At 43.1% G+C, this 25,239-nt stretch overlaps 1 protein-coding gene across 4 annotated transcripts in view; it reads left to right on the top strand.

Moving 5' to 3' along the window:
• Nucleotides 1–24,673, top strand: part of lsm14b (LSM family member 14B) — a 78,106-nt gene extending 53,433 nt beyond the window's left edge. For 3 of the 4 annotated variants that reach the window (XM_038803545.1, XM_038803546.1, XM_038803544.1), the window contains 6 exons: nucleotides 9,822–9,980; nucleotides 10,236–10,316; nucleotides 12,902–13,063; nucleotides 18,971–19,139; nucleotides 20,527–20,696; nucleotides 22,843–24,673. In XM_038803545.1, the coding sequence (XP_038659473.1) occupies nucleotides 9,822–9,980; nucleotides 10,236–10,316; nucleotides 12,902–13,063; nucleotides 18,971–19,139; nucleotides 20,527–20,692 (737 nt within the window). In that variant the 3' untranslated portion in view covers nucleotides 20,693–20,696; nucleotides 22,843–24,673. The remainder of the gene's footprint in view (nucleotides 1–9,821; nucleotides 9,981–10,235; nucleotides 10,317–12,901; nucleotides 13,064–18,970; nucleotides 19,140–20,526; nucleotides 20,697–22,842) is intronic. The other variant, XM_038803547.1, reaches the window with a different exon arrangement.
• The last annotated feature ends 566 nt before the right edge of the window (nucleotides 24,674–25,239 follow it).

The raw sequence follows: 25,239 nt of genomic DNA, 5'->3' as shown, positions 1-25,239 counted from the left end.
GATAGTTTGAGATGCACTGCTCTAATACACCAGGACCTATAGCCTTACAATACCCTAGTCAGATCCGTACCAGCAGCTCTCATGCTGACTGTAGTGCTGAACATTATGCCTCCAGGTTATTCCATGGATCAGCTGCTGAACTGAATGATGCTTGCCTCAAGGCATCAAGTGGGTGGCAATATCAGACAGAGCGACCAGGCACGGAGAACTTTTTTGTTTTGCTGTCATTGATGGTTTTCCTTCAGCCAAGGGGTCAGTAATTGTACTCACATAGCCATCGAGACACGGACTGAATAGCCAGCCAGATTTCTGAATGGAAACTGTTTCCACTCGCAGTATCCATCTGATCTCTGACCACATCTCGCAAATGTGCTCATGTTTTCCTGGCAGCTGCCATAACACCTCTATCCTGGTGTTGGACGTCTTCAGGTCAACATCAGAATGAGTGGTTGCTGTGAGGTGAGGGCTGTTCCCTGAATGTGTGGCTCCTGATACCCATCCAGAATCTAGTCGTGGAAGCGGCGAGCAGTTGCAATCTGCTAACATCTGCATTGAACAGACATCTTGCAATTTGAGTATGTTCTATATGAGCTCCCCTCTCTCCACCGCCCACGGCATGCTGCAATGGAACCCATGCCAAGTCCAGTACTGCAATCTCTATATATATGGTCAATATGATGAACGAAACCATTCCACCCATCTGAAAAGTTCTGCTGCTGGCCACTTCATCTGCATTTGCATAGTTCTTCGCAGAACTGTCAATTTGCTCAGCTCGGTGTTTATTCTGATGTCTATAACGCTAGAGCCTGTCACCCCAGTGTCACTTGGAACTTTGTCTTCACTAAATCGTTTTTGGTGACGGACCCATGCCCCTGCTGTGATCTCTTGTGGCAGCCTCTAGCATGTGCAATTGTTGTTTCAGATGGGGGAGCAGTGCAATTTTCCTATCCAGTAGAGCCTTTACCAGGGCCTCAACAGATAAATATGGGGCGATTTCCCACCTGCCATTATCCTCTTCTCTTTGATTGCTACGGCAGCAGCAAGCCCAGTCCATGGCTGCTGTTTCCCTTAAGTTATCCTCTGGCCATGCCGTACTCCTCCAAGCCAATTAGTGGTCGACAGAAATAGGTGTTGGTTTACCATCCCTGGAATGAAAACTTTGGCTCCTGATGTCTGTTGCTTGAAGCCTTCCATCTAAGTCTTAGTTAAGAAAATGATCAACATCAAGGCACTAGATTATTCCTGGATAACCAGATATTGCTTAAAAGTCATTACTTAGACTAGGCCACCTATTGGGCCCATCCTGCCGTTTGGGTAAACTATCCAAGGGCAACAGATATATGGGAATATACCACCTGCAGGGTCCTGTCCAAGTATCCCACAATTCTGACTTGGAACTATATTGCCATTGGTATCCTGGAACTCCTGCCTAACATCATTCATGCGTGTAGCTCCACCTTCTGGACTGCAATGGTTCCAGAAGGTGGCTCACCACCACCTTCTCTAGGGCACTTGGTGATGGGCAGTAAATACGGTGTAGCTAGCAAGACTCTCATCCTGTGGACAAAGTAAATAATTACACCACAATGGTCTTTACACTTTTTGAAAAAGGAGAGCTCCGGTGTATTTTTTGATGTGCTTACATTTTTTTTTTGGGCTTGGTCTTCTGATTCTAACTGCAGCCAAATATTGAGGAGTCACACTGTTTCCTGCCTGTAATTGGTCGCACAAATGGCATTCTTTGCACTGGTGCCGATCTAACTGAAATAATTTTATTTGCTCTTTGGGTTTTTAATTACCAAAGATGCAGTTGTTTACTATTCTCCACCGTTTTAAAGTTGCTACTAAATTGACAGTGCTATCAATGTTTTGAAGTTTAAAATGGCAAATACTACACCCAACGATCTTTCTATAATAGAATATCCAAATAGATCATAAACAAGCAAGTCAATACCCATTCCCCTTTATTTGTGATATATGTAAACAATGTACAGTATTAGGATCAACTCTTTGGAGACATTTTTCCATTTGTTGTCATTGTTGGCTGACCCATTACCTGTCTGTACAGACCAGTAACATTTTAACACTGGCCCAAACAGCTTCCACTGTCCACAATCCAAATTATTTTCAAAATTGGATATGGCAACAGCTGCCATGATTGATGCAAGTCGTTAGGAGATTGTTACTGGAGTGTTATTGCCTGGCATTTTGTATGATGCACATGTTACCTGTCGCTCATCCAATTTGGGTGTTGCCTGATCTTGCTCGTCAGCTGGATTGCTTCATGAGAAGCTGACCATTGGGGTTACCAAGTGTCCATCCTGACTAGCCAGGTCTTCGGGGAAGGTCATTTTAAGCTGTAAGAAACAGCTGGGGCCCTAAGGAATTCTTGCTGTGCTGTTCTGGGGAAACACATTTCTGACTAGTTTTTGAATACCCATGTGCAATTGTGCCAATATTCTAACTGGTCTCTAAATCTGCTGTATTATACAAATTCAGAATCCTGCAATTGTGGCATGTGGAAGTAGATTCTGTGCACTTCTGACAACCGTTGTGATTCGTAATTTAATTTTTTAATTAATTTTTACAGGATGTGGACTTTGCTGGCTAGGCCAACATTTGTTTCCCATCCCTAACTGCCCTTGAAGGCAGTAGTGAGCTGCTGTGTTGAACGGCTGCAGTCCATGTGATGTAGGTACACCCACAGTGCTGTTAAGGAGGGAGTTCCAGGAATTTGACACAGTGACAGTGAAAGAACGATGCTATATTTCCAGGTCAGGATGGTGAGTGACTTGGGGTGTTCCCAGATATCTGCTGCCCTTGTTCTTTTTTTTTTTTGATGGTAGTGGTTGTGGATATGGAAGGTGCTGCCGAAGGAGCCTTGGTGAATGCCTGCAGTGCGTCTTACACACTGCTGCTACTGTACTTCGGTGATGGAGTGAATATTTGTGGAAGGGGTGCCAATCAAGTAGGTTGCTTTGTCCTGGATGGTGTCAAGCTTCTGGAGATTGTGGAGCTGCACTCATCCAGGAAAGTGGGGAATATTGCAGTGTCTTGTAGGTGGTGGGAAGGAAAGAGAAAATGCTGGAAAATCTCAGCAGGTCTGGCAGCATCTGTAGGGAGAGAAGAGATAATGTTTCGAGTCCGATAACTCTTTGTCAAAGCTAACAGACAGGGAAAGTGGGAAACAAGAGTCCTCGGACTCAACGTTAGCTCTTTTCTCTCCCTACAGATGCTGCCAGACCTGCTGAGATTTTCCAGCATTTTCTCTTTCATTTCAGATTCCAGCATCCGCAGTAATTTGCTTTTATATAGGTGTTGGGAAGGCTTTGGGGAGTCGGGAGGCAAGCTACTTGCCACAGGATACTATAGAATTCCTACAGTGCAGAAGGAGGCCATTCGGCCCATTGCGTTTGTACCGATCCTCTGAAAGAGCACCCTACCTAGCCCAATCCCCATAACCCCTCCTAGCCTCTGACCTGCCCTTGTAGCCACAGTATTTATATGGCTAGTCCTGTTCAATTTCTGGTCAATGGTAACCCCCCAGGATGTTGATGATGTGATTTGTGGGTGGGGGGCAGTTTCAGTGATGGTAATGTCCTTGTATGTCAGGGAGCGATGGGTTCGATTCTTGTTGGAGATGGTCATTGCCCGACACTTGTGTGGCATGCATGTTACTTGCCACTTGTCAGCCTAAGCCTGGATATTGTCCAGGTCTTGCTGCATTTTCACATGGATTGCTTCTGTGTCTGAGGAATCTCAAATGGTGCTGAACGTTGTGCAATCATCAACGAACATCTCCACATCTGACCTTATGTTGGAAGGGAGGTCATTAATGAAGTAGATGGTTGGGCCTAGGACACTACCCTGAGAACTCGTGCAGTGATGTTCAGGGACTGAGATGACTGACCTCCACAACCGCAAACAACCAGTGGAGACCTCTGGCATTCAGCTCTTTTGTCAGTGTTTGAACCATGGCTGTAATGAGGTCAGGAGCTGAGTAGCCCTGGCAGAATCGGTGAGCAAGTTATTGCTAAATGCTGCTTGATAGTACTGTAGATGACACCTTCCATCACTTTACTGATGACTGAGAGTAGTCTGAGGATGGTAATTGGCCACGTTGGATTTGCCCAGCTTTTTTTGTGTGCAGGACTTAACTGGGCAATTTTGAACAGTGAATAACTTGGATGGGAGAAGTCTTTGATTATGCTGCCCGTTTTCCCAAGGCAGTCAATGGATGGGAGGTGGGTTCGCTTGATGCACTGGGCTGTGTTGACAACTCTGTAGTTCCTTATGGTCTTGGGCCGAGCAGCCATACCAAGCTGTGATGCAGCCAGATAGGATGCTTTCTATGGTGCATCCACAAATTGGTTAGAGTCAATGCATGCCGAATTTCCTTAGACTCCTGAGAAAGTATGGCTGCTATTGTGCTTCCTTGTTCATGGATGGACCAGGACAGATTATTGGTGATGTGCAAACCTAGGAATTTGAAGCTGTCAACCATCTCCACCTCAGCAACATCGATGCAGAAGGGGTGTGTACAATACTTTGCTTCCTGAAGTCAATGACCAGTTCTAGTTTTGCTGACTGAGGGAGAGATTGTTGTCGTTGCACTACGCCACTAGACTCTCTAATCTCCCTCCTGTACTCTGACTCATCGTTGTTTGAGATCCCACCCACTACAATCATGTCATCAGTCGTGTGTGTGTGTGTATATAAGGAGTATAGTAGGGGGCTAAGTATGCAGCCTTGCGGGGCCCCGCTATTGAGGACTATTGTGGAGTAAGTTTATCCTTGCTGATTGTGGTCTATGGGTCAGAAACTTGAGGATCTAGTGGCAGAGTGAGGAGTCAAGTCCTAGGTTTTGGAGCTTTGATATTAACTTGGCTGGGATAATGGTGTTGAAGGCAGAGCTGTAGTCAATAAATAGGAGTCTGATGTAGGAGTCCTTGTTGACAAGATGCTCCAGGGATGAGTGTAGGACCAGGGAGATGGTGTCTGCTGTGGACCGGTTGTGGCGGTATGCAAATTGCAGTGGATCAAGGCATTCTGGGAGTATGGAGTTGATGTGTCTCATGACCAACCTCGAAGCACTTCATAATCTATGTCAAGGCTACCGGATGGTAGTCATTGAGGCACATTGCCTGGTTGTTCTTGGCACCGGTATGATGATGGTCGTCTTGACACAGGTAGGAACCTTGGATCGGAGTAGGGAGAGACTCCAGTTGGTCTGCACAGGATCTGAATGCATGATCAGAGGCCCCATCAGGACCTGTCGCTTTCTGAGGATTCACTTTCAAGAAGGCCGATCTGACTTTGGAAGCTGTGACGGTAGGTATAGGTATGCCTGAGGCTGCTGCCTGAGGTTCTACACGGTTTTGCTTTGTAGCCTGTTATGTTGTTTAAGCCTTGCCACACCCGACGAGAGTCTGTGACTCTAGCTTAGTCTGGCATTGCCAGGTAAATGCCATTGTTGCAGCTGTACTGGAACAGCTTGGTTAGGGGCGTGGCAAATTCTGGAACTCTAGTCTTCAGGACTGTTGTCAGAATATTGTCAGGCCCATAGCCTTGCAGCCGTTTCATGATATCATGTGGTATGAATCGAATTGGCTAAAGACTGGCATTTCTGATGCCGGGGGCCTTTGGAGGAGACCAAGACTTATTATCCACTCTGTACGTCTGGCTGAAGATTATTACGAATGCTGCAGCCTCATCTTTTGCACAGATATGCTAGGCCCCTCCGCAATCGAAGATGGGGATATTTGTGGAGCCACCTCCATTGAGTTGTTTAATTGTCCACCACCATTCACAACTGGATGTGGCAGGACTGCTGATCCATTGGTTGTGGGATCACTTCTCTCAGCTCTTATCACTTGCTGTTTATGTTGTTTGGCAACTTGCATCTTCACCAGGTTGACACCTGATTGTTCGGGATGCCTGGCATGACCTCTTGCACTCTTAATGGAACCAGGGTTAATCCCCTGTCTTAGTGGTAAATCGTAGAGTGGGGGATAGAGATTGTGGCTAAGGACAATTCTGCTGTTGCTGATAGCCCACAGCACCTCATGGAGATACCCAGTCTTGAGTTGCTAGATCAATTCTGAATCTCTCCCATTTGGCAACATTGGAGGACATCTTCGATGCCGAGTTGTGTTGGTTCCTTCACCACCTGTCTCAAACCCAGACTAGCAGCTATGTCCTTTAGGGCTCGGTCAGTACTGGTGCTACTCTTAGTGATGGATATTGAGTCTTCTACCCAGAGTACATTCTGTACCTTTGCCACCCATTGAGCTTCCTCCAAATTCAACATGGAACACTGATCAATCCATGGTTTCCCTTACCCATGTTTGACCTGAACAATGAGACTTCATGGGGTTAGAGTTGATGTTGAGGACTCCAGTTCAACTCCCTCCCTACTGTATGCCACTGTGGGATTGTGGTAATGGTTTCCAGGACAACATCTGTAAGGTATGATTCTGAGTATGACTTTGTCAGACTGACTAGTCTGCATGATAGCTCTCCTAATTTTGGTACAAGCCCCCAGATGTTAGTGAGGAGGACTTTTGCAGGGTTGACAGGACTGGGTTTGTGATTTTGATACAATTTGCTCGGCCATTTCCGAGGGCATAGAAGAGTCAAACATGACTTAGAGTCACATGACTGGACCAGATGAGGACTGCAGAGTTCCTTCTCAAGGACATTATTGAACCATGGAGTTTGACGATGGTTTGATCATCATCGTTAGACTTTAATTCCAGGTATTTATTGGATTCTGTTTTCACAAATCGAACCCGGGTACGCAGGATATTACAATGGGTTGCTGGATCACCAGTGCAGTGACAAGACCACTACACCACCGCCTACCCTTTTAATATTGGGCACGACAGTTACATTACCACAGCTAATACAAATCTAGCTATGACTTGAGATATTGGTTTTGTAATTCCCATTCCTGTAAATTACATCAAAACTTGGGGTGATGGAACCCAAAGTTTTGAGTATTCAGACTTCTGTTGTTAGTTGCAAGATTTTTTAAAAAGACTACATGCGCAAGTGAGTTTGAAATGCAACAAATTTTGTAAGCATAAATTGAATGAACCATTACTCAAAAATACTCTTAATAATTTAAAATGTGTACGTGTTTCAAATAACGTGTGTTGGGAGGGGGGACCCATGGCTATAAATGGATATGTAAAAATGGAAATTAGGTGAGGAAGCCCCACCTTGTTGGATATTGGAGGATTGTGTGGTTAATTGTGAAGATGAAAGGATATAGTTCAGTGATCAGTCACGTAGGGTGTCATTTATGACTTTTAAGGGCTGTGGCAGGGGCAAATACCTGATTGCAGGAGTTTGACATGGAGCTGCGGGTAAGATTGACAGAGATTTGGGAAGCAACAACACATTCAAGGATGTTGGAGGGAAGAGAATTTGGAAATGGGACAATATTTTGTTAGGAGGGCATGGTCAGGGTTTTCTTTTGAGAATGCAAACTTGCATGAAGACCAGGAAGGGAAGTTGAATGGTCCGCAAGTTGGGTGGGAGCAGCAGGAGGGTGTTGTAAGCAAGATGAGATAAACATATTAGGGCAGAGGAAAGGAATGAAATGAAAGATGGTCTCAAATTGTGATTGCTAAAGAAGTCAATAAGTTCTTCGCCCTTGGGTGAGGGTAGAGGAGGCAAGAGATAAGGGTTTAAGACAACAGTATAGTGGAGATGTTGCATTATTGTGGTTAAAACATTGAACCAACTAGGGTGCAAAGACATGGCTCAAAATGACTGTACTGAACATGTTGAATCAGGCACCTCAGCAGTTCTAGGTAATGGACAAGTGAATATTGAGGAAGTTGTTTCTATGTAAATCTTTTGGCTCCATACGAGCCAGTCTCTAACTACAGTTAGCTCGGTTCATGATCAAATACAAAGGTGTTTCCGTCAAGAACCAAAAAATATGTAGATTGAGTAAAATTTGCAGCATCAGTTCATAAATATGCATATTGCAACAAATTTAGCCTTCAGTTCATTCTAACCAGGGAGGATATTTTCTGACTTAAATCCACTTTATGAACTGGAAGATAAATTTACATTTTTCATTTTTTTTTCTTGTACAGACTCTATTGTAGTTTTTAATTTGATTTATTATTGTCACATGTATTAGTATACAGTGAAAAGTATTGTTTCTTGCATGCTGTACAAACAATGCATACCATACATAGGGAAGGAAGGAGAGACTGCAGAGTATAATGTTACAGTTACAGCAAGGTGTAGAGAAATGATCAACTTAGTACGAGGTAGGTCCATTCAAAAGTCTGGTGGCAGGAGGGAAAAAGCTGTTCTTGAGTTGGTTGGTATGTGACCTCAAACGTTGGTGTCTTTTTCCTGACGGAAGAAGGTGGAAGAGAGCATGTCCGGGGTGCAAGGGGTTCTTAATTATGCTGGCTGCCTTTCTGAGGCAGCGGGAATTATAGATAGTCAATGGATGGGAGGCTGGTTTGTGTGATGGACTGGGCTACATTCACAGCCTTTTGTAGTTTTTTGCGGTCTTGAGCAGAGCAGGCTCCATACCAAGCTGTGATACAACCAGAAAGAATGCTTTTTATGGTGCATCTGTAGAAGTTGGTGAGGGTCTTAGCTGACATGCCAGATTTCCTTAGTCTTCTGAGAAAGTAGAATTGTTGGTGGGCTTTCTTAACTATAGGTCGGCATGGGGGGACCAGGACAGGCGGCTGGTGATCTGTACACCTAAAAACGTGAAGCTCTCGACCCTTTCTACTTTGTTTCGATTGATGTAGACAGGGGCATGTTCTTCACTACGCTTCCTGAAGTTGATGACAATCTCCTTCGTTTTGTTGACATTGAGGGAGAGATTATTGTCGTCGCACCAGTTCACCAGATTCTCTATCTCATTCCTGTACTCTGTCTCGCCATTGTTTGAAATCCGACCCACTACGGTGGTGTCATCAGCAAATTTGAAAATCGAGTTGGAGGGGAATTTGGCTGCACAGTCATAGGTGTATAAGGAGTATAGTAGGGGGCTGAGGGCACAGCCTTGTGGGGCACCGGTGTTGAGGATGATCATGGAGGAGGTGTTGTTGCCTATCTTTACTGATTGTATCCTGTGGGTTCGAAAGTTCAGGATCCTGTCGCAGAGGGATGAGCTGAGGCCAAGGCCACGGAGTTTGGAGATGAGTTTCGTAGGAACGATGGTATTGAAGGCTGAGCTGTAGTCTATTAAATATGATCCTGACCATGGGTGTCTCTGTTATTTAGGTGTTCCAGGTTAGAGTGCAGGGCCATGGAGATGACGTCTGCTGTAGACCTGTTGCAGCGGTAGGCGAACTGTAGTGGATCAAGGCAATCCGGGAGGCTGGAGTTGATTCGTGCCATGACTAACCTTTCGAAGCACTTCATGATGATGGATGTCAGAGCCACTGGACGATTGTCATTAAGATACGCTGCTTGACATTTTTTTGGTACAGGGATGATGGTCGTCTTCTTGAAGCAGATAGGGACCTCAGATTGTTGTAAGAGAGGTTGAAGATGTCTGCGAATACCCCCGCCAGCTGATCTGCGCATACAGAAAAGCTGATACAGAAATTGGCATTCATACCCATTGGCATTCAAACATTTTAGTGTATTAATCATTTTTTTCAACAACTAACCAGTTATGACTTTTTTTGGTTTATTTTATTGTTGTGCCATAATTGTCATTTTTTTATTTTTGTCCATGTTATGCTATTAGATGAAGCAAATGTCTCCAGTGCATGCAAGCTATGCTCATCTTCAGTTTCCAGTTGCTGAACTAATTTTTGTCTGTTTAGCAGCTACAGGCTTTCCATTTTTGCCACCAAGACAAAGTCCAATGGTGGAGCAGGGTGTGCAGACGAGTCCTACAGAGGGTCTTAATCAGAAGAACCTAAAACAGGTCAAAATCCCTAATAGTATAAATCCACAATCTGTTGGACAGGAGCAAAGAAAAGGTAAAGGTTCTTGCCATCTGTACCATTGACCATGTGAAGCACCCTGACTTTTAATGTATGAAGAATTATTTGCATTTCTAATATAACAGGAACGTTTCAATTTTAGTGAGGTTCACTTTTTTCTTAACAATCAATTCTTTTTCCACTGGTGGGTTGATAGATCTAGAGGCCAGGCACTAGTATTATGCTACACAATGTTTCATCCAGTTGACGAATTAATGGACAATGAATTATACAATTCTTATCTTTCTTCAGTTGTACAGCCAACTGCACAGCAAAGTCAAGCTCAAGTGAATGACGAGAATAAAAAACCTCAGCCGCAAAGGAGGCGATCAGGTATATATTCTGTTCATCTACAGGTTTTTAGACTTTCCATATCCTTTTCCGAGCATATTTTTGCCTCTTTAAAAGCAGCGGTGCTGATTGTATGATGTGCAGTGATACAGTATGCTAGCTTAAAGGAAGTACATGCAAATTTCAGTCACCTGTACAGATGAAATCCGTAACTGCCTGCGCCTTGTTTTCATATTTAAAGTGGGGTTATGGTTGAGAAGAGGTGGAATTTGCGTCCAGAATCCATAAAATGGAGTTTCTCAAACCTTTTCTGTCAGCTTCATGGTTGATTAATGTCAGGAGTGGAGAAATCGTCGAGATTTATCAGAGAGGATTGAGGGTAATACGACAAGATAACAGGACAAGGTGCTTTTGTTAGAGGAAACGTCCTAGTCAAAAGTATGCATGGAGGTAAAAAATGCCGTGTCTATTTTGAGGTCTGAACTTGGGGTTGGTGGCTCGGGATGATGTCACAGAACTTGCTGACGAGTAGCAGGAGTGCAAGAGGATGCAAACGGAAGGAAAAATGGAGTCGCATATGAAGAGATCAGTTGAGAAGCTGGTATCTGCATTATCTGGCATCTTGAGTTATTGAAGTTGCTACTGTAAAGGAAGTGTGTATCTTTTGTAAAATGGAGGACCAGGACAGCTCTGAAATTGTAGAATCCCTACAGTGCAGAAGGAGGCCATTTGGCCCATCGAGGCTGCACTGACCCTTTGAACGAGCACTCTACCTATTTCTGCTTCCAAGTCCATCCTGCCCTATCTCTAACCCTTTAACCCAATCTGCTCATCCCTGGACCCGAAGGGACAATTATCATGGTCAATCCACCTAATCCGCACACCCTTGGACTGTGTGAGGAAGCCGGAGTGCCCGGAGCAAATCCATGCAGACACGGGGAGAAGTACAAACTCCACACACTGACTCGAGGCTGGAATTGAATCTGGGTCACAGCAGTAGTGCTAGCCACTGTGCCACTGTGACGCCCTTTTTAATAGCTGGTGCAGCTGAAAGAAATGGTGCTTGTGACACTGCAGTGTAGTAGCATATTCAAATACAAGTTTGAGACTTTACACATTATTACAAGTCAAATAGCCTGACCACTTAACAAGTATCTAATTTAAAAATAGACTAGGTTTATTTTTCCTCAACGTTTTCTCGTTTATTTTCCCTTTCAAGTCCTCTCTCCTCTCCTCCTGCTTCATTTTTCTCTCCTCCCTTCCTCTCTGAAGAATGTACGTGGCTGGCCAACATTCCTCATCAACCAACACCACTGAAACCAGTTGGACCAGGTATCTTGTGGTTTGAGACATTGTGCAGGGGCTGGTTTAGCACAGTGGGCTAAACAGCTGCTTGTAATGCAGAACAAGACCGGCGGCGTGGGTTAAATTCCCATACCGGCCTCCCCAAACAGGAGCTGCAATGTGGTGACTAGGGGCTTTTCACAGTAACTTCATTGAGGCCTACTTGTGACAAGTAATTATTATAATTATTATATTATATAATGATTGTCATGTTTGCTGATGAATCTTATTACCCGTATATAATTAGTATAGCAAGTTGTCTTGAGAGAGGGTGATGTATATAAATGCAAGTCTTGATAAGTAAGCCTTTCCTGCTCTCTACACAGATCCAGCATTTTTAGATCTTGATGTTTAATCTGTTGCAATTTTGGTAAAGAGAGTTCATACTTCTATTAGACTTTTATCAGTGCACCGAATAGGAACCACTAGTGGTTTAGACATTCTGCAGCAAAAAAGAAAGGTTAGTTCCATAATTGAGCCTTGCACATAGAGCAGCTATCTGTTGGGATATTGGTCTGATGATTTGGGATATTGGTCTGATGATTCAGAAGATAGAAATACATAGTTGGCCCACTTGTGTTCAGGCTAAAATACATTGTATACGGAGGTTAATTATACTGAAACAGTAACACAGCAAGGTAATAGCAGTCCAATATTTGAATTGCACTTTACTATTTCAAGATCTTCAGTGTATTTCAAAATATATTAACCTAATTTATTTCATTTATCTGGCAAGATGAGATCACAATACCACTTTTCACCAGGGCGTGGTTAATGAGCAGTCAAAACTGAACTGGAGCTCGAATTTCTCAACTCCTAGTAAAGTTTTGAGATTCAGATGCCAACTTTAATACTGAAGATCTAAGAGCTTGCACAAAATACTAGGGGGCAAACCTAACAATCATCTTCACATTGGAGTCTTGTTACCTGCCAATATAAAATACATAATATATTGGTGAAACTTCCTTGGTTTGGCAGTTATTGGTTTCTTCTCCTTATGGTCTGCAAAACTTGTAAAATTCCAAAAAGGTGCAGTGGAGTCTGAAGTAATTAACTGAGAACATTGCTTGGCATGATTTAATGTTGTTGGATATCTTCACCAGTCTTCCCTCCTAATTCCCAAAACTTTGAGCCTTGACTAACTGAGATCAATTTTTAACTTCCCATAATTCTAAGTCATTTAAGAGTTATTGAACATTTCCCGTTTTGTGGATTGTCTGTTTTCCTCAACTATTTGGAATTTCCCATTATTTCTAATGCAAGGAAATGTAACTTAATTATAGGCAACAGAAGAGTGAGGAACCGTGGAAGAGGGCAAAACTTTTCTGGAAATAATAAAGAAGCAACTATGAAATTTGAAGGAGACTTTGATTTTGAAAGTGCAAATGCTCAATTTAACAAAGAGGAGTTTGAAAAGGAGTTCCAAAATAAACTCAAAATAAAAGGTAACTTCTCACTATTACTTTAACTAAGGCTGTAAAGCATGCAAAACCTATTTTTAAAATAGCCATTCTTGGGATATTGGTGTTGCTGGCCTTTGTCCTTCGTTGCCCTTGAAGGTACTACTGGACATTTTTTGAACATTTATACAGCATAATAAGTCAGGAACATTAGAAGACAAATATGGCACTAAGCTACTTAAAGTGATATTAAGTCAGGTGACCAAAAGCTTGGGGGGGGGCGGGGGGAGAGAGAGAAAGAGAGGCGTGGTTAAGAAATGCTTTAAAAAAGGAAAGCAAGATGGAGAGGCTGAGAATTGTAGGGAGGGAATGGCAGAGCTTGGGTTCGAGACAACTGCAGACGTGACCATCAATGGTGATCGATTAAAATCAAGAGGCCAGAATTAGATGAGCACCGATAACAAAGTGTTGTGGGGTGGAGGAAATTAGAGATAAAGAGAGACAAGGCCATGAAAGGATTTCCAAATGAGAATTGTAAAGTCAAGACTTCGGTACCCTGTCAAGAATGTAGATCAGCGAGCACACAGGTGATAGGTCAAAGGGTCCTGGTACGAGCTGACGCTGTCAAAGTTTTGGATGACCAATTTATGGAGGGTAGAAGGTGGGAAAGTAGCCAAAGTGTGTTGGAATTGTGAAGTCTAGAGGTAACAAAGACATTAATGTGGGTTTCAGCAGCAGGTAAGTAGATCTGTTTTGGAGATGGTTCCCTATGATGGAGCAAATGTGTTGTTGGACGTTCTACTCTGGGTCAAATGTTTCACTGAGGCTGCGAACAGACTTGGTCTCAGATTTGTGCCAGGGAGAGGGACAAAGTTGGGTGCTTGGGAATAAAGTTTGCAACAGGGATCAAAAAACAATGGCTTCCATCTTCCCAGCACGGTAGGCAGTGGGCACCGTGGGCAGCACGGTAGCATGGTGGTCAGCATAAATGCCTCACAGCTCCAGGGTCCCAGGTTCGATTCCCGGCTGGGTCACTGTCTGTGCGGAGTCTGCACGTCCTCCCCGTGTGTGCGTGGGTTTCCCCCGGGTGCTCCGGTTTCCTCCCACAGTCCAAAGATGTGCGGGTTAGGTGGATTGGCCATGCTAAATTGCCCGTAGTGTCCTAAAAGGTAAGGTTAAGGGGGGGGGGGGGTTGTTGGGTTACAGATATAGGGTGGATATGTGGGTTTGAGTAGGGTGATCATTGCTCGGCACAACATCGAGGGCCGAAGGGCCTGTTCTGTGCTGTACTGTTCTATGTTCTAATATTTAACTGGAGGAAATTTCTGATCATTCAATATTTTATGTCGGTTGAGAGTCTTAATTTTGCAATGCTGGGGGATTTTGCGCTCAACCAGTGTAATACACAAGTCCTAATCCGAGTCGGACACTTTTTCAGCACATCTTGTGTCGTCCATCAAGTATCTCTATTTTAATCCTTTTTTCTTGCACTCGGTCTGTAGCCTCGTTTGTTACAGTTTTTCAAGTGCTCATCTAAATGCTTCTTAAAATGTTCAGGATTCCTGCTTCAACTACCCTTTTCAAGCAGTGAGTTCCAGATTCCCACCATCCTCTGGGTGGAAAAAAGTGTTTCCTCAAATCCCCTCTAAATCTACTGCTGAATTTAAATCTCTTCCCCCTTTGTTATTGACACCTCTACTAAGGGAAAAAGTTTCTTCCTATCTATATCCCTCATCGTTTTTTACACCTTGATGAGCCCCCCACCCCACTTAGTGAATTGCCTCTGCACCATTTCTGGTTCAATCACATTCCGGTGACCAGAACTGCATACTCCAGCTGTGGCCTAACGAGCATTTTACCAAAACGTCTCTGCTCTTTATATTCAATGCCTCGGCTAATAAAGACAAGTATCCCATGTTCCTTTATCTACCTGTCCTGATGCCTTCAGAGATCTTTGGACATGCATCCCAAAGGTTCCTCTGTACTTCCTAGCATCCTACCATTCGTTGTACATTCCATTGCCTTGTTAGTCCTCCCAAAATGCATTATCTCACACTTTCAGGGTTAAATTCCATTTGCCACTGTTTCTGCCCATCTGACCTGCCTGCCTATATCATCCTATAATCGAAGGCTATTTAGCACACCAACAATTTTTTGTCAACTACGAACTTACTGATCGTACCCCCCACATTTACATCCAGATCATTAATGCAGACTCGAACAGCAAGGAACCCAGAACCAATCCATGTGACGCAGGCTTCTCGTCACACAAACAACCTTCGACCATTACCCTCTGACTCCTGCTACTTGGCCAATGTTGAATCCAATTTGCCAAATTGCCCTGGATCCCATGGACTCTTAGCTTCTTGATCAGTCGCCTATATGGAACCTTGTGCATTTTGGCTACATCAATTGCACTGCTCTCATCTACACACTAGCCACCTCACAAAATTCAATCAAATTTGTTAGATCTGACCTCCCCCTCACAAAGCAATGCTGACTATTCTTGATTAATCCTCTCCAAGCGGAGATTAATTCGATCCCTCAGAATTTTTTTCAATACTTTCCTAGGCTAGACTCACTGGCCTATAATTTCCTGGTTTTCCCTACCTCTCAACATGCAGCATATCCTTCAGCCCTCCGGCCCCCCTCCTATGGCCACAGAGGAATTAAAAATTAATGCCAGAGCCCATGCAGTCTCCTCTCTAGCCTCACAGGATATATTCATCTGGGCCTGGGGATTTATCCACTTTTAATTCTGCTAACATCTCCTGCCCCTCAGTCTGTTCAATTGTATCACAGCCCTCCTTTCTGTACCTACACTGTCCATAGTGAACAAAGGTACAAAAGACTATATCTCACCCACGTCTTTTGGCTCCACACACAGTTTGCCACTTTGGTCTCTAATGGACCCTACCCTTTCCCATGGATAGCCCCTTGCCTTTAAAAACATCTGGGGGGGGTTCCCCCAATGCACCCTCTTCACTCTCCTAATTTCGAAGTGCCAGCCTGCACTTTCTATACTCCTCTGGGCGCCCAGTGTTTTGAGCCCCCTCAATCTGCCTCCCCTTTTTTCTCATCCAATGCCACATTCCCCTTGACATCCAGGATTCTCTTCACCTGTTACTCCCACCCTTTACCTTTACGGGAACATTTGGCTTTGTACTCTAGTTCCTTTTTGAATGACTTCACTGCTCTGAGGTGGATCTTCGTATAAGTAGCTTCTCTCCACTTTGGCCAGACCCTGTCTTATCCTATGAAATTTGGCCTTGTCTTGCCCTCGCACACACCCCAAAAACCTTATTTCCAGTCCTTTCCATAACTACCGTAAATCTTAATGGGTTATGGTTGCTATCGTCTAAAATGCTCCCCACTGACGTCACCTGCCCAGCTTAATTCCCTAAAAAAGGGCGGCATGGTTGCACAGTGGTTGGTACTGCTGCCTCAGTGCCAGAGACCCAGTTTGATTCTGGCCTTGGGTGACTCTGTGTGGAGTTTGCACATTCTCCAACTGTCTGTGTGGGTTTCCTCCCATACCCAAAGATGTGCAGGTTAGGTGGATTGGCCACGCTGAAATGCCCCTTGGTGTCCAAAGATGTTAGGTGGAATTACGGGGATAGGGCGGGAGAATGGGCTGAGGTAGGGTGCTCTTTCTGAGAGCTGATGACTCGCTGGGCAGAATAGCCTCCTTCACTGTAGGGATTCTTATGATAATTGGGTCAACTACTACCCGCTCTCGCAGGACTTTCTACGTGCTAGCTCAAAATGTTCTCCAGGATGCATGAAGAATTTCTCCCCATCTACGCCTTTCACACTCTGCCTGTCCCAATTAATATTGGGGAAGTTGAAACCTCGTACTATTATTACTCTATTATTTTTACGCTTTTGAGATTTGTCTACATATCTGCTCTTTTATCTCTACCTGACTGTTTGTTTGGGGGGGGGTCTATAGTACACACAGTGATGTCATTGCTATTGTTTTAAGTTCCACCCATGTGACTCAATTGAGGAGCCTGCTAAGGTACCATCCCTCCACAGTGCAGTAATTGACTCCTTGATCAATATTCCCCCCACCACCACCTCAGCTGAAGATTCTACCCCAGAGAATTGAGCTGTTAGTCCTGTCTGTGATAGCAATAATATCATAATCCTGTCTGTTAATCAATATCCTCAGTTCATCAGCCTTACCTGTAAGACTGTTTGCATTAAAATAAATGCCATCCAGCCCCATCATATTCTCTTCTGCCTTTCAGACTGACTTGGTTTTTCTATCTTTAGCTGTGCATCACCCTCCACTGTACCTCCATACTGTAACCCATCCCCTGCCAAATTAGTTAAGTTTTCCCAACAGCAAAGCAAACCTCCTTGCAAGGGTGTCGGTCCCATTCTGGTTCAGGTATAACCTGTCTGACTTGCACAGGTTCCACCTTCCTTGGATAATAGATCCAGTGATCCAGGAAAGTAAAGCCCCCTCTCTGGCACCATCTCTTCAGCCACTCACTCATCTGCTCTGTTTTCCTATTCTCTTAGCACTGGTAGTAATCCAATGATTACAACCTTGAGGTCCTGCTTTTCAAACTGGTCCCGAGCTCCCTAAATTCCTGCTGCAGGATCCCATCCCTCTTTTTACCTATGTCGTTGGTACTAATATGAAATACAGACTCTGACTGTTAATCCCCCCCCCCTTCAGAATGCCCTGTAGCCATTCAGTGACACCCTTGACCCTGACACTAGGGATGCAACACACCATCCTGCAGTCATGTCTGCGACTGCAGAAATCCCTGTCTGCACTCCTCGCTATTGAATCTCCTACCACTATTGCTCTTCCCTCCTCCTCTCTCTTCTTCCCATCCATTTCCAACTCAACAAAATAGTTCTCGAGTGAAATGCACTCTCTGGCTTTCCTGACTACCTGCTTGCCTCCTTTCTCTGACCCATCCCCCCTCTAACTGCACTCCCTTAAACTGTGGATTGACCATGTTTAAAAGTGTGCTATCCATGCACCACTGTGCCTCCATCCAATGTTCAAGCTTCAAAATCTGGCTCTCAAGCTGGTCACCTGTGGCACTTTCTGAAAATGTTGTCATCAGACTACAAGGAGTGCCGAGGAATTGCCACATACTGCAGGCCATACAAAACACGAGACTGAGCTCCCCAGTCATTCTTTTAGTTGAAAGACTCTTCGGTTCAAAGTTTTTTTTTAAGCTAGAACTCTTATCTTTCCTTAATATAGCTTACCCACTACTTACCAATTAGCTCTCCCTTGAAACCTCTGCTCCTGCAATTAGGGCAAGGCCACTCTCTGAATATTAAAAGTTAGTAAAAGGCACCTTTTTCCCTTCTGCACCAAATTTCCATTGTGCTCCAAATTCCCAAATACACATTCACTCTGGCTGTGTCTCACCCAGGATGTGCTCTCTCCCAACTGCTTCTGTGCGAATTGTAATGATTCGCAGCACGTTGCAGCAGAATTTGCCAGTTGTGTTGCACGTTGACAAAATTTCACTGATTAAAACCTACAATATTGTCTGAGTCGCCTAGGTGCATGCCATGTATCATGGAAGTTTAAATCCACGTTTCCATTCATTTCAAAGCACCACGCTGATTTTAGGAATCCTCAATCAACAGCGTTATTACCATGGAGCCAACAGCTCCAAAGCTTTTACAACCTTCCATCCCATTGTGTTTAAACAAACCGGTAAACAAATAAACTGGGATAAGTTGCCTGGTCTTCAAATGCTGCATATAGTTCCACGGTTATTCATGAAGGCCCCGCCACCTCGAACTTGCCCCTCACCTCTGGTGTGATCCTCGGGTTAAATCGCCACCAGTCAGCTCTTTCCCCTCGGGGAAAGCAGCCTATGATCATCTGGGACTATGGCAACTTTATAGTTCAAAGGTACTGTTCCGATCTCTTTTTCGCAGCATCTAATGAAGTACTTTAACTTTCAGATGACAAAGTCCATAAAGGAGATCTTGGTGACCAAGAAGAAAAAGGAGGTTCAAATGTTGAGACACCAAGTACTGAAGGAAATAAAGAAGAGCCACCTCTTGGACCCAACTGTTACTATGACAAAACAAAATCATTCTTTGATAATATTTCCACTGAGCCAAAGACAAGGTAAAGGTTGTGCAGTCCATGGTATATTTCATGAAATAAATTGTGTTTATGATGCTGCGTTGGGTGCTGTTCTCTTATACACCCGATCAGTCCATTATCATCCCAGTGCTTCTAACTAGAGTTGGCCAGACAACAGTGTACTTAAAATGGTGACTGATGAACTTTTACAGCTAACTTTCAAAGTTTGTGGTGTTATGGAGTTTGTATTGTTTTGTTAAATGATGGTGGACATGGTTTTGTTCTCCAGAATTGAACCACTCCTACGCTTGCAGTCAAGTATCTTTTCATGTTTTTCTCCCTTCTAGTAGTTGATTCAATTAATTAAGTAAACTAAAAACAAAGGTCCATCATCACATTCCCTCTGTCTGAACCATCCTTACGGATGTGGTCGGACTAATGTTAGAAGATGCCATGCAGGATTGAAAGTTGTAACTTGCTTTTAAGTGGCCTAGGTTGGAACAGTTTTAGTTTGGCATGAGGTGTAGTGCTAGATGGAAGGGACAGGGCATGAAGAGAAGAAAGAGGATGTTTGACTTGAGGCTGCTCGTCACTGAAGAGAGATGCAGCATTGGCTGTCTATAGAAACTGGTCATGGAATTCATCCAATATAGTATTTCTATAGATGAATAAGTCACATGTTAAGGAATCAAAACCATTCGGAAGTAAGCTGGCTTTATTTAAAAGTACAGTTCTTTTGACCTTTAGGAGATTGAAGGAATAGTTGGAATGTCCATAAAATCCTTCATTTACTTGACCTATCATTTAGGATTAGAGATTGTTATTTGAATCTATAAATTAATAAATCTGATCAAATATTCTGGGCGTACCATTTTAGTGGAATAGAGACTGCATAGCTGCATATATTTAATCTGCTGTGACTTTAAATTATGAATTCATAAATTAGCATTCAAATAATTAAATTTGCCATGTTTGGAGATGTTCAGAACCCGCCCCATAATCTACCATGGTTGCCCTCTGAATATAAAATATATACAAAAACTGCTCACTATTAAATTTAAAATAAAGCTTCAACCTTAATGTTAGGCCATCAGCTGATCTCAACTTGTCTGCAAGAGTTCTGGTTTTTGATACTTTTTAGCCCGATTATGTGGAGTGGGATTCTAGATTTCTGTTGCCTTGTCTAAGATCAATTAAGTAAACGCAGACTGAAGAATCTTGCTCATTAAGCTATGGAGGAGACTGTTTGTGGCTTTAAATGTTATTTGCACAAAAGTTTACTCCAGTACCAGCCTTGTTTGAATGAGTTGCTTATTCTTTAAAGAGTTAATTTATTGCCTCGTAGTTTGTTTTTTAGAACTGCATTTAAATATTATAGCTTCTACAACTTCATCCACTGCTTTACGTTTTGTCTACCAACTTGTTATAGGCGTACATGGGCTGAAGAAAGAAAACTTAATACGGAGACTTTTGGGATCTCGGCTAAATTTCTTCGTGGACGTGGTTTTCGTGGAGGCTTTCGTGGTGCAAGAGGCCGTGGAGGAGGGAGAAGAACCTCTTCAATGCCAAGAAATAGTGGTGGTAGCAGGGTTTAGTGAGGTAAAGCAGTAGAATTTTTTTTTAATGTGCTTCCATTGTTTTGGGTACAAGTCCTTAGGAAGCTACTTGGTCTGAAATTGGTGTACAATATCAGTCCAATCAAAGCCTGAGACCTATTTTTAATAATTGCTGATGAAAACTATTTGCAACACAAGCAATAAAAGTTTTATTTCATGTATGCTTCTGACATGTCTGCCTTTTTCCTGAAACAAAGTGCCCCCCCCCCCCATGGTTGGCAAGGCACTCAACTGTGTCCAACCCATTTCCCATACCACCTGATTCCCAGATTCGTAATAGGGTCCCCCTTGTCCTCCCCTCTCACCCTACCAGCCTCCCCATCCAAAGGATCATCCTGTGCATGGTGCCACCACTAAACCTCTCCTCCTCTCCCCCCCCCCCCCTCATCCCATTCTCGCAGCACCTTTTCTATGCAATCGCAGGTGCATCATCTGCCCTTTATCTCCTCCCCCCTCCTCACTGTCGAAGACCCCATGTTTAGGTGAAGCAGCATTTCACTTGCATCTCCTTTTGGCCTAATGTAGTCACAGACTGGGCAACCATTTTGCAAAGCATCTTTGCTCAGCCTGCAAGCATGACCCTGACTTTCCTGTCACTTGCCAATTCAATTTACCATCTTGCTCTCATGTCCACATGTCTGTTCTTGGCCTGCTGCAGCTTTCCAGCGAAGCCTAATGCAAACTGGAGGAACAGCACCTCATCATATTGGGCACCATACAGCGTACTGGACTCTTGTCAGACTGCAAAATGTCCCCTCCACCGTGACCCCTGTTTTTAATCAATCTCTCTCTCTCTTGGGGTGGAGGACCGATGTGTGAGGTGTTCGGGGAGCCCAGCAACCCATGCCCATATGTTCCAGGCGTGCCCGGTGCTTGCGGAGTTCTGGAAGGGCTTTGCAAAGGTCACGTCCAAGGTCTTGGACACTCGGGTAAAACCGAGTTGGGGGATAGCATTATTTGGGGTATTGGAGGATCCAGGAGTGCAGGAGTCGAAAGAGGCCGGAGTTCTGGCCTTTGCCTCCTTAGTAGCCTGGAGAAGGTTCTTGTTATTGTGGAGGGACGCGAAGCCCCCAAGTGTGGAGGCTTGGATCAATGACATGGTTGGAGAAGATAAAGTTTGCTTTGCGAGGGTCATTGCAGGGGTTCTCCGGGCGATGGCAACCGTTCCTGGACTTTCTCGCAGAACGTTAGGTGGAGGTCCACAGCAGCAGCAACCCGGGGGGGTGGGGGCTGATTTTTTTTTTCCTTTTTGAAAGGCACGCTTGCCCTATTTTGTTTTGAGTTGGGTGTTAATTTGTTAAACTGTTTATCGTTTAGAGGGTTAAGTTCTGTTTGATTGGCATGTTGCCCTTTTCTCTATTATTTTCCTTTTTGGAGTGTTCTGTAAAACTTTCTGAAAAACTTTGAATAAATACATTTTTTTTAAATAAAAAAATTGCCCTTAGTGTTGGGTAGGCTTGTTGGGTAGGCTTACTGGGTTATGGAGATAAGGTGGAGGTAGGGTGCTCTTTCCAAGAGCCAGTGCAGACTCTATGGTGCACTGTAAATTCTATGATACGATTCTATAATTTGTGAAGGGAGCCTGAAGCATCCATTTTTATCATCCAAGAGCAAGAATTGAGCTGGAGGCCATCTATTGGATATAGATATTCTCTAATATCTTGTGCTTGATCTCCAAATGTCCTACCTGTTTTGACCCTTTGCTTTACTTCCATTAATGTTTCTCTGTTTGCCATTTTGCCAAGATATAAACATTGTTTTGGGATCTACTTTTTGCCCAAAACCTGTTTTGAAGAGATGGTGAGTGATTTAATTATACTTGGTTCTGTTTAGTCGCAACAAATGTTTTTCTATCAGGGCTTTAATGACAATAACTGCAAGTCCAAGCATGGGGAACAGGGTGTTGTGGGGAGATGAGCACCACATTTTATGGCATTTGGTTTTTAATCAGTGAAATAACAAATTTAAGGTGCAGCACCCAGTCCTTTGGTGAACATTCTCATTTTTGTGTAATATCGTGAAGTTGAAAATATGGGCCAGGTTTCGCTCTATGGACCTGCAATTGACTTAACATTGCAACAATGTTCCCCAATCGTGCATCTAATTTTATTTTACTTTTTACATTTCAGATACCCTAGACGATGCTGAGATTTGAGTTTTTGGGTTGTGTATATATACACTAAAAGAATTGGCACTACGGATGTTTCTTGTGAACTAGTGGGTATTCATTTTTGTTTAAATACACCCAAAGGAGCAACTGGCAAGCTAGTTGTAAAATGCTGCTTCTAGTATCTTGTCAATTAAGGTTTTGTATTGATTTTTGAGGTCCTTGCGCAATGAAAAAGGAGATGAATGTGTTTATTTTGGGTTGGCTATGTGTTTTAACAGGTGTGGAAGTAATTGCTTGTCTGTAACTGGCTAGTTTGCACAAATCGTGCAAGGAGAGCTTAATTTATTATTTTGAAGAACAAAGTTTCCATGTTGCATCTGTTGCTGCATATGCTCAGGATTGCCACCAGTCCTTTCTATTGCCGTGAAAAAGCATCCTTATACCTTAAGTATCTGAAATGTTTCTCACCCATGCAGATTCTCAGAGCTCCATATGGTACTGAAGGGTAAGACTTGTGTGTCTGTTTTAATCCATTTAAATTTAAACAACTTTGTTTGAAGTACTGCAAAATCATTAGAGGGTGCAATGAACAGTAACAAACATGAGTTGGCATGAGCAGATTATCCATGCCTCCTGTATGCACTTGGAATTGAGTTACTTAAATATTTTTAGTTGCATCTATTACTTTGGGTTTAAAATTTGTTTTTATTATTACATTCTTGTTATGTGAACAATTGTAAAGAGTGACTTATTTTCAAGTGCTTTCCAAGTGCTCTCTTCAATCTTCTTTACTTTGCAATTGGTTTTCATTTAACCTCCATGTTTGCATGGGTGAAAAGGATGGCCTCCTTGAACCTGTATTTCCCAGACGCTACATTTATGTTGGCAGCTTAATTCAGACTCTTGGAGACTGGGTATGGGTCAGCTGGCTCCCAGCAAATAGTGTTAAATCTGGCTCCTTTTTTTAAACTTCAAATAATGAGTGCAATTCTGTCACCAGGGTAAGGGAGCTGAATTTAGCAAAATAAATATTGAAACTGCTCAAGGATGTTGGTCTCCTAGAATCTGAATAAATGGTGCCACTATAAAATCAGTGTAAATATACATCAATTTATAATCCATCAGACATGTATGCCACTTTGGATGGTGTAAATATTCTCAATAGACTACCATGTTTTGCAACTTGTAATAAAACTTTTCATTTTGGCGTGCATTGGTACCGAGGTTGGTATTATATTGCTGATGGGAATCCAACTGTTGGATTACTGTTTTATTATGCGATACACCTAAAGGGGCATACATTCTTGGATTGTAGCATGTGCATAACTGGTTTATTTTCTCTGGCACACATCCAATCTATGATTGTGCTTGACTTAAAATTTCTGTGAAACATTTGAGTTCCGAAGCTTTTTAATGCTATAAATACCAAGAATTGCATGGAATGCCAGGTATGAAACTAATAATCTGGATGTTCACAGCAGTGTGCAAAGTAAGGATAATCATTTTGAAAAGGAAATGTGCAACAGTGCTCTGTACAAAGCTAATGTGTTTTGAATATGTTCAGATACTTGCAGATGTTTGTTGTATAAACTTTGTTTCATTTTTAAAAAAAAACTTTTGGCACTTGTTGATCTGGAAAGAGTTGGCCAGCTTTGGAAGATCACTACCTTCAGAGCATTCATTGTTCTGCAAGCAAGCCTGTTATTGCACACATTTTGAAATTTTGAAGACTGACATTATGTAATGTCATAAAGCCATGGTAACTGCACTCTTGTAGCAATAAATATTGTGTGAAGTACACTTTAACGTTGGGCAAATAACCCAATGATTTAATAAATGATGAGCAAAGATATTTTTCCACGTGTCTTATTTTGAGGTCTTTGCTCTGCTTACCTGACTGAACATATGACAGCCGTTACTGGTGTACTTAAATATATACTCCCAAGAAGAATGCAGACTCGATGGGTCAAATGGCCTCCTGCACTGTGGAGATTCCATGAAATTGGAGATTGTTGGCTTGTATTGCAGTTAATGGAATGCAACTCTGTACCTTCGATGAAAACATGCATACACTTTTTGTTGATGTCGTCTTTGCATTAGCCACAGCTCTACCTGCTTTTAGCTTCTTGTAAAAGTTCATCATCTTTGTAAAAGAGGCTTGCATGATAGTGTCCTTTATCACTGCACAAATCAAATTTCTTCATTTACAATTAATTAAATGCAATGAGCTATTAGGACTCCCAAGATGCAACTAATCCTTAGGTGTACGAATGTAGCAGTTATGTTACTTGTCCATCTGATTCCTTCAGGGAATTTTCTCAAATCGTTCAGGCGTCTCAGGTTGGCACCTCAACTTGCATGCCTATAACTGTATGGGTTGCATGTCTTCTGGTCACCAATTCATGTGGGATAAGGC

This window comes from Scyliorhinus canicula, chromosome 7 (genome assembly GCF_902713615.1).
Source record: "Scyliorhinus canicula chromosome 7, sScyCan1.1, whole genome shotgun sequence".
NCBI lineage: Eukaryota > Metazoa > Chordata > Chondrichthyes > Carcharhiniformes > Scyliorhinidae > Scyliorhinus > Scyliorhinus canicula.
Note: the sequence above shows the minus strand (reverse complement) of the source record. Positions and strands in the feature narration are given on the sequence as shown.